General features: G+C 41.2%; 3 protein-coding genes across 4 annotated transcripts in view; 1 reads left to right on the top strand and 2 right to left on the bottom strand.

Annotated features, from left to right (window-relative positions):
• Nucleotides 1-43: 43 nt before the first annotated feature.
• On the bottom strand, nucleotides 44-3,488 carry LOC109467757 (G2/mitotic-specific cyclin-A-like). Its single transcript, XM_019765808.1, has 7 exons — nucleotides 3,024-3,488; nucleotides 2,612-2,870; nucleotides 1,500-1,642; nucleotides 977-1,200; nucleotides 728-803; nucleotides 459-587; nucleotides 44-229 (listed from the first exon to the last, which is right to left on the bottom strand). The coding sequence occupies exons 1-7, from the start codon at nucleotides 3,213-3,215 to the stop codon at nucleotides 44-46; spliced, it is 1,209 nt and encodes a 402-aa protein (XP_019621367.1). The 5' UTR covers nucleotides 3,216-3,488.
• Nucleotides 3,489-4,816: 1,328 nt separating this feature from the next.
• On the bottom strand, nucleotides 4,817-9,210 carry LOC109467901 (beta-sarcoglycan-like). Its single transcript, XM_019766015.1, has 7 exons — nucleotides 9,133-9,210; nucleotides 7,884-8,108; nucleotides 7,458-7,640; nucleotides 7,113-7,158; nucleotides 6,781-6,944; nucleotides 6,186-6,323; nucleotides 4,817-5,893 (listed from the first exon to the last, which is right to left on the bottom strand). Exons 1-7 carry the CDS (start codon nucleotides 9,145-9,147, stop codon nucleotides 5,663-5,665), a joined length of 1,002 nt encoding a protein of 333 aa, XP_019621574.1. The 5' UTR covers nucleotides 9,148-9,210; the 3' UTR covers nucleotides 4,817-5,662.
• Nucleotides 9,211-9,212: 2 nt separating this feature from the next.
• Nucleotides 9,213-9,429, top strand: part of LOC109467902 (protein YIPF5-like) — a 7,185-nt gene continuing 6,968 nt past the window's right edge. For both annotated transcript variants that reach the window (XM_019766017.1, XM_019766018.1), the window contains exon 1: nucleotides 9,213-9,315. The gene's annotated coding sequence lies outside the window, so the exon portion shown is untranslated. The remainder of the gene's footprint in view (nucleotides 9,316-9,429) is intronic.

Genomic DNA, 9,429 nt, shown 5'->3' with positions numbered 1-9,429 from the left:
CAACTAGAAGATTGCCTAGAGAAGGCTGTTGTTCTGACCAATGTTAGATGATATTGCTACCTGGCATCACCATCACAGAATGCTTATCAAGTATGAACTTGAAGAGTGAGCTTACCCATGGCTGCATGTTGAGCGTATGCTGAGCCAGGCAGAGCGAGGCAGCAGCGATGGTGGAGGGGATGTACTTCAGGAAAGTCTCTCCCTCCTGTAGAGTCAGCTCTGCCAGGTACTACAGGGAGGAAAAATAAAATTAGTTATATCTGGTTACTTCTTGGTACTATTTGGATCCATGCAAAAACAGCCACACATAAGATAAACCCATCAAGAAAAATATCTATGGACTTTCATTGCAACAGGCCTTGAACCTAAATGTCACTTGAACCCTTGTAAGTACTTTTGATGTGAAAACATTCATCTCCAACCAACTTACTATGACCAGGAAAGTGAAGAAAACTTACCATGGCCAGGCTTTCTGTCTTGGAGTTGACCTTTGCAGCCTGGAGGAACCTCTTCTGGAAACAGTTGATGGTTGGCACGGCAACGTCAAAGGACAGGACCTTCAGGATCAGGTGCTCCATCCTCAGAACCTGTGGCAGCGGAAACAAAATGTTGTTGTCAATCAACCAATAACATTTCTCTGCTAAGGTTTTCACAAATTTTACTTTTAGTACAAGTACGCTTATCATTATCAGTAAAATTATAAGTACTGGTTCATCTTTTTGCTTACCTGTTTCTTTGTGTAGGTGTCGTCAGTGATGTACACAAACTCTCCAACATCTGGGGGGTAGATTTCTTCATACTTCCTGTTGGTAGAAAATAGGAGAATATGAATTCAAGCACAAATGTGGACTCCAGGAGACAGTAACAGATCAAAGCAAAAGAGTCCCTAGCATTACTTATCCTACTGAAGAACCTGTATGCTGCTTAGTCAGGTGTTACTGACTGGCAAGTGAGAAGTGTCAGAGTGCAAACTTACGATGCGAGGAACATGGCTGCTGTCCCAACCAGCTGCAGCTTGCTGCGCAGGACAGACATGGAGGACAGGAAGCGGTCGATGTACGACACGGCCAGGTACAGCGTCTCGTTGTGCAGCTTGTACTCCTCAGCGACCTCCACCAGCCAGTCCACCAGGATACATCGCATGGAGTTGGTGATGTCAGGCTGCTTCTTCATGTAGCCAGGCTTGGGTCTATGCCTTAGCTGGAAAGTTAGAAAGCAAGTTAAAACTCGTCCTGACAGGCAAAACTGGTGCCAATAGCTGTCTTTGTTAGGAGATCAATTAAACTTTAAAAGCTTTGGAATTATAGAAAAATGCTTCTGTTTCTGGAATACTACATGCTTCATGGCCAAAATTAATTTGTTCAATATTCCTAGGGTAAACAATAGGATGCATTGTGTACGAAGAAAACCTGACAAACTTAGTGAGATACACATGAAAATCTATATGCAGTAAGCCATTCTAAAACAGGCAACAAGGTTTCAGAATTGTTGAAGCGTACCTCAGCTTCCCGGAGATACTGAAAGATTTCTGTTGCGTATTCAGCAACCTCCAACACACTGTCTCCATGGGCATCAATGTCCTCTATTACTGACTGATTGTCATCTGATGAGTCCAATGAGGTGTCCAACACCATAGGAGAATCTGTAGGGAAAAATTCAATAGAATTTCTTACTAATAACTTACACAAGCGTTCAACTACAACAAATACCCTCCTGGAAAAATTGAAATTGTAATTTGTGAACTTACAGAGAGCAACTGTTGCCAAAAGTTCCCACAATGCAGAATATTCTTCCATACTCTCTGCCACCAGGAGTGGTGCTTTTGGGGCCATTTTCCCACGCTTTGTATCACAAACTTTGAGCACTAGTAAATGATATTCAGCTATACAATTTCTCCTATTTATTACATCATTTGTGGCAAGTTTGTACAAGTTTATCCAAATACCAGAAAACATGTTTTTATACAAACAAAAACATCCTATGACAAAACATGCCTAAACATGCAAATATGACAAGATTATCCCGAGAGAAGAATAGATGCCCCAGTGCAAAGTGGGAAAAAGCCATACCAAACAAGCTGTTCACTCGAAAACAAAAACTGTTGCTATGTTTAGTTCCTGTAGTCTGAGCTGGATGATTTGCATCTAAATGTTACAAGCGGGACATTGAACCAGGTGAGAAATGAAGATTGAGGGAAATTTGCATGTGTTTGAAATTGACTGGAAACGACAGCTGCGAAACGATTTTTCATGATTGTCGTTTTTAACGGTCGAAAGGAAGGCAATGCATCCTAAACTATGGTTTCTTTTCCGGACTAATTTGAAACGGAAAATATAAACTGCAACTCTACTGGCGCCTCCTTACAAAAGAAGGTGTGGCAAGAAACATTCCATTTCTGTCACGGATGTTACAATTTTAAAACTTGCCCGCTGGCGTTTTTACTATCACAAATTTAATTGCTTTAAAAATAGCAATCCCAACTTTTACGCATGAAATTATAATTCATAGATTTAAATCGCACAGAGCAAGGCCATTGATAGCTGGGTAAACGGAATTTTTTAAATTTCTGAAATGCGAGCTTATGACAACAAAAGACGTGGGAGTTGTTTACCTGTGCTGCTATCGATAATTTCTTCCGTTCGGCCATAGATGCTGATGGCTTGCCTATTCCTCTCAGTGCCAAGAGTTGTGACTGTGGAGGAAACCTGAGGTTCTTTCGACCGCTCTGAATCTGCCTGATGGTCGACATGGATGGAGAACTGGGTAGAAGCGGCGGGCGGGACAAAGAACCCAGTGGTGGGCTTTCCCGCCTGGCCACAACCGACACTCCCGGTCTGGCCGCACGCTGAAGTCCCTAAAGGACCGCAGTTCTGCAAACATGTAAAGACCAATGTTTAGGACAATACTCAAACTAACGATATGCATTTAAATGGAACTATAAGTGATTCACAAAAGGAGATACTAGCTAAAGTTGTGCAGGTAGTCTGACAGGAAAATTTGAAATAATTTTCAAGATGGCTGACCTGTTTTGCAGCGCGGTGCGGTTGGACTCGTTGTCGGCCGGCATTTTGGTTGAGAACTCCAAGAGCCACGCGCTTGGTGGCCTGGGGAGCGATAGGCCGGCTTTGGTTGTCTTCCCTCTTCAATCTCCTGGCGTTGGCTTGTCTGTTTTCCTCTCCAAGCGTGGTCGAAAAGCTACCGAGTGCCTGTGACATGATGAGAGTGGCTTGCAGGTTTCGAATGAAAACTGGAGTGTAGTCGTGGACCAACGGCTGACGTTCCCTCCAAAACTCGGCACGAAAGAACAAATTTTGCCGAACAAATAATTCTGTAACCACGAGGACAAACTCACAGCAAGCTCGGTGAGCAAAATGGACTAAAATGCACCGGTAGGAACGAGAGCAATGAGCGAGAAGCGTATGAAGTCGAGATGGTAGCGTCTTCTGGTGCCGCTTCTGCTAACCGACCTCCTGTTTCAGGGGTTCAAGTAACCCGCGACGCGGTGTATTGACCAATCAGAGCGCGCTATTCAAGTCAGCTGGTCAGGCGGGGCCGATCAGCTGGTGAATTAATGAGGCCCGGTGGCGTGGGTCTGACATGTGCACTAGACAATGGAGGGAATTCTTCCTTTGTTATAAACAATGTGGAAGACAACTGTCGTACACCTTGCTCACTTTTGCAAATTAAAATTTAGATGGAGTTTGAGAAGCCATGGAATGGATGATTTGGACTTGCAACAATGATTCAACCATTTGCTCTTTTTCAGTCACCACATAAATTTTAACCTCCTTGCTTATAATCAAAATTGTTTAAAAATCATGTGCCTTTATTCAATGTTATTGCTATGAGCCTAATGGAAAATTAGTTTAAAAATTATCCAGTTGCTTTGCATCTGACATGATTGTTGCAGGTGATGCACATCTAGCACAGGTGTATACATGCACCACAGGTGAATTTTTACACAGGTGTATTATTATTATTAGGTGTATCAGCAAGGAGAGTGGAATATCATTAGCTTGAAAATGATGACTAGTATGACAATCAGTGTGACATGAATTCCTATGCTTCCTGTTACAAGGAACTTCAAGGTATTAGTGTCTTATTTTTATTGGCAGACCTGTATTGTTACTTAGTTGACGACTATACATGTGTAACATTATTGAGTAGGAAAAACATGAGTAACTTTCATTTTAGAACAATGCCTTTCCTCCATATTTACTATTCTATCTAACGTTACTGCTTGTAGTTATCATAAAATTCCTAAATCAGATCTAAAAATTGGGTGAAAGTTAATTTTGCACCTCTCACCCTAAACTTTGGTACTTACCATCACAATGGAGAAAACATCCCCATAGAAACAGGGTTTCCTTGTCTGTTCTGCCATGGAGGTAATGCTGCCTCAACTGTTCAATTTTGAGTTGTCTGACTTGAACCTTTATTGTTCCCTTTTCATGTGCTCCCACCTTTCAGACAATGCTGCCTTTCACAGGTTTGGGCGAAGTAAACAGTATTTTTCTTGCAACAATGATCTGTATATGCAACCACATAATGCCAACTTTTGACAGGACCAGTGATGTTTTCATGGAATGTTTGAATTTCCCATAGAGAAGCCACAACATATAACTGCTTGGTTTTGTAAAGCTTGTCATGTGGGTATGATAACAAGTCACTTTTACTTACCTATGGCTCAACAATGTACATGTACATGTGTATATTAGTGTTCTGCTAAAGATCTTTTAGTGAATCATTGGCAATTTTATAGAATAGATTCCCAAATGTTTACCTATGCTCAAATATGAAGACAAAGGAACAGGGGTAAAATAATGCCAAACTGCATTTATTGGTTAAAAATAGTTACGTGTACATACAAAATAATACAATAAAATATGATGTATTTGTATTATTGTATTAGGTATATCTTATTTAGAAAATGTATGCACATAAGCCATGTAGCACTTGGCAAGTACATTAGTTGTTGCCTTGAATATGTTAAAAATCTAGAAATCGTTGTTGTAGTCTGTAGCTTAAAGTTGTTAGCACCAAACCTTAAAATGTGCACTACAGTTGTAAAGGTAGCCGCAACATTTGTATGTTGATGTAGATGATAACTGACCAGGTGAGGTCACAGTGATTTCATTAATGGGTTTTGGAAGTGATCCAGTTGTGAACCTGTTGTAAACCATTTCACCACAAGTGATGAGCAATAGAAAACATAAGAAAACCAATGGCAATGCTAGCACATTACTACCTGTAGTACAATTTAGAAGGTATATAATGCAGGCATGTGGAAATCAAACACTATAACAAAATAAATGTTGGCACTTGTAAAATCATATGGCTAGTTCTTTAGACTTTTGCAAGGACATTGTACTATGCCCTTTGACTTTGCAAATGTTACTGCACTGACTCTCATTGTTTTGTATTCACTGTTACTCCTATCATTCATGGACTTTTGCTTTGAAACATTTCTGTTTTAGTCCACCTTGAAATAGTCACAGCTCGATCAGATTGACTATCCTTTTAACCAGACAAGATTCAGACTTTGAATGTCACTATGACTACAAAGACATGATTCCAAGGCACTTTTTAAATTGTCTTTTCCCCTTTTCAGCTCCTCTGCTACAACAGCTTTCTGTTAACAATTTTTTTAAGCACTTAAATGCTACAGGCAAGGGTTTATGTTTTCATTGACAGTGTGGCAGCCTTGCCCCGGCCTTGTTATCGGGACACGGAAGAGTTTCCCCGACGGCGTGCACACACATATCTTGTAGGTGGTGGTACCTCGGTCGATAACTGACAGGGGATCTGGACTGTTACGTGGCAGTCGTGTGTTGTTGATGAAGAGTCCCCCACCGGCTTTCACGAAGGCACTGCCTCTTACAACAGATTCATTCTGTTAAGGGAAGATTATAAAGATATTGTGGTCATGCTAAATATAAAATACAAGAATCAGACAGTAATACTAAAAATGCACATTCATGTACCATCCACATCAGTGAATAAGTACTTAAAAATTTCTATTTCAACAGGAAACTGGATTTCCTACCTAACTCTGCTTGAATTCTTAAAATCAGTTTTGGCTTTTTTAATCTCAGGTAACAGACATAAACTGATGCCCTGACTTATACCATATCCTTCACTTCTACATTTATCGAAAAGCCCATGATATTCAAAACAGTCCTTACTCGTAGGGTTTGAAGCATGAAGTCGTCTCTGAAGTTGAAGTTCACCGTCCTGCCCAGGATGTTGACCCCTTCATTGCCGCGGAAGATGGCGTTCTTTGCCGTGCTCACACGTAGGTCACTGTTGAGTGGACTGGCCACCTGCCAACACATGCAGGCAGCATGTATGAGTAATCGTGCATTCATATCTGCAGTGTTTAATGTGCTGTAAGCAAATGAGAATGTGTACTTCCCCCCAAAAATGCAGTAGACTGACTAGGTTAAAAAAAATGTGGGTGAAGTCTTTACCGCCTTGGCCTAAGGAAGAAGTGAGCAAATTTAGAAAAAGATTTTTCTACAGTCCAACATGTGGCATTCTCAGAGTAGGTTTCCTCCAAAGTGCAGATTACAAGCATGTAAATACTTGTAGTATGAGGGACAACTATGCTGCCATGGCAGAGGTCTGTGGAGTGTCTTGTACCATCAAGTTATAAGATGTTTGTTACTATGTCATGATGCATTTCTCAAACTTCCAAACTACATACCCCTGGTACTTCAGAAATTTGCTAAATGTTGACAGAATGCTTAAGTTGCTTGATAAATTCAGCCAATGTCTTACCCTAAATGTCTGTGCCCTCCTGACGTTCAGATTGTCCACCCCATCCGGCATCTTGAATTCATGGTTGTCATAGTCAGTGGTGAAGATAGTCTGGTTGGTCTTGGGGTCAACAATGTCAAGGCCATGATCTCCTTTGATGGTCGTCTTACCTGGTTCCACTTGAACTACACAAGACATAGAAACATTGACTCTCTATTCTCATGTTTTAATACTAGTAGTAGTACATGTACCCGGTACTAGACAAATGTTCAAACTATGTAAAATATACAAAATGTACGTTAAGAAACATGTATGGATCAAATCATTACCTCATATTCATAAACAAAACTCACCTGAACCTCCTCTGATCTGATCTGTGATCTTGTTCTGGGCTACAACCTATAGAAGACAGACAGCACCATGTTTGAGTCATTTGCTGTTAACTGTCTGGATTGCACGGAATGCAACATACTGTGACCTCAAGCTCAAGTTTAGACATTAGTGCTACAGAGTAATAGAGGCTCCAGGCCATCATATTACATTACAACTACTGTACAGGAGGGATGTGGAGGGATGAACTGCATGGACTAAAAATGTGACAAACATCTATACTAGGAACTGCATGGACTAAAAATGTGACAAACTTCTATACTAGTGAAAGACTTCTGCATCCACATTCTCTTAGTACTAGTACTCACTGGTTGGGTGTTTCCTGTAAGTTCAAAGTCCTGGTTCCCAAAGCCACCAATCTTACTGTCCAGGGGCCTGACGTTGCCCATGTCACCTCCATACTTGAACCTGAGGGTTCCATCGTCCATGAAGTCCAGGGTCTCCATGCCATTGTGGTCGATCACCAGGACATGGAGGAGCAACACGGTCAGCTGAAATTAACACATTTCCCCATTTTTTATTTATTTCATATTGGAATGTATGTATGACACTACCACTCACTCTGCGGTACAATCAATAGTTAGACTTTAATATAGGAAATGACCAGATCTTATAACACCATAAACACCTTCAAGTTCATTCATTAACCATTAATTAATGGCATATTCTAACATATCTGTACTATAAATACTCATGCTGTAACGTTCAATGTACATAGAAATATGTTTACTCACAATAAAGTTGATGATAACCAGGATGAAGAGGATGACAATAAGGATGATCCCCAGCGTGAGTTTCCTGCCCCTGATGCCAGTCTTGTGCAGCCTGTCCTCGTCTATGGGGACGTACCCGGCCCTGAAGTTACTGTTGTGCTCCTTGTTGACACGTTTGCGCTCCATGGACTTCTGCCGCATGGACAGTCGGCTGCCCCCGCCTCTGTGGAAACTGCCACCCTCAGACTGTTGTCAGGAAAGAGGGGAAAAACTGATCATGAAGTTGCTAATTTACAATACTAGTCAATGCAATAAATAATACTACCAGTAAATGCTGGGCTTGGCATTTGAGTTTAAAACCATTAAAAAAACACTACATACAATATCATAATGCCATCATGTGCAAAAACTATTACTGGTACAGACTCTTCTTCCTCCCTGGTACCATCAGAGAATAGAATGAACTAACAAATTTTAATTTGTACCGATCACCAGTACTGCAAATGCTACCAGTAGTACATGTAATCCAATTTTTTATTTTTATGGGGTTCAGCAGTATGGCAGAAGAAGACGGTTAAGAAGGAAGTCACGTGTTTGGTGCTGGGGTCACCATGTAAACTTTCTGCATGAACTTCATGTGTGGAAGAAATCATGTATGGACCAGGTCATCTACTTTGACAGTGATTTGACAGCTGACATCACAATGATTGACAGGACACACGCAGCCCCTTTAAATCTTTGATGGAATGGTAAATGTCAGCTGTAGACTTCGACAAGTCTTGATTTTGTGGTCATCGACAAGTCATCTGGCCACTTTCCAAGACCATACTTGTCAGTAGAGAGAGTTCTGATCTGTCAAAATTACTCTCAGTTCACTGCACACTGTAAATAATTCGTAGGAATTCCCTTGTTTACACGCGACGTGTTGCACACATGGACATATATAGAAATTCCCGACGGCTTTAATAAGTTTTCCCTATCTTGACTCCTTATCACATGCCCACAGGCCCGCCCTAAAGTCCCAGATGTGTAACACATTATTCTAATCAGCTAGTTTTGATTTGTCGCGTCTGGCGTTTCATTTGTTGATAGAGTGTAGGGGACCGTTATCTCACATTCACAAGACTGTAGCACTGGAAAACGATAGCGTAACGACAAATCCGACCATTTAATCGCATCTATATATTCTTAAGCACTATCAAGACGCACCTTTATCCTCTTATGTAGTCACTGGGTGCAGAAAAATAAGGTTTTATACGGAACTACTTACCTCCATTCCCGACATTTTTCTTGCAATTATCGCACAGAACTGTGGGTAAGTGAAAGGAAATCTCGCGAGAGTGAGCGAGATGCCACGTTGGTTCTGATCTCTTTCCAAGGAAGCGAAGTTTTCTCTCCCAGATTGGCCAAATTTTGGACTATCTAGAGAAGTCGTCTTAATCAACAACGGTGGGTAAGTTTATGATAAAAGTAGCTTTCTATAGAGTAACAATGTGGCATGATTTTCTCGTACCTGGCGAAGGAAACTGTGCCTTTTGCTGAGCGCCAACCAGCTGGGGCCGGGGGA

This window comes from Branchiostoma belcheri, unplaced genomic scaffold (assembly GCF_001625305.1).
Source record: "Branchiostoma belcheri isolate BF01 breed outbred unplaced genomic scaffold, Haploidv18h27 scaffold19, whole genome shotgun sequence".
Classification (NCBI taxonomy): domain Eukaryota; kingdom Metazoa; phylum Chordata; class Leptocardii; order Amphioxiformes; family Branchiostomatidae; genus Branchiostoma; species Branchiostoma belcheri.
This window is presented reverse-complemented; position numbering and strand designations above follow the sequence as displayed.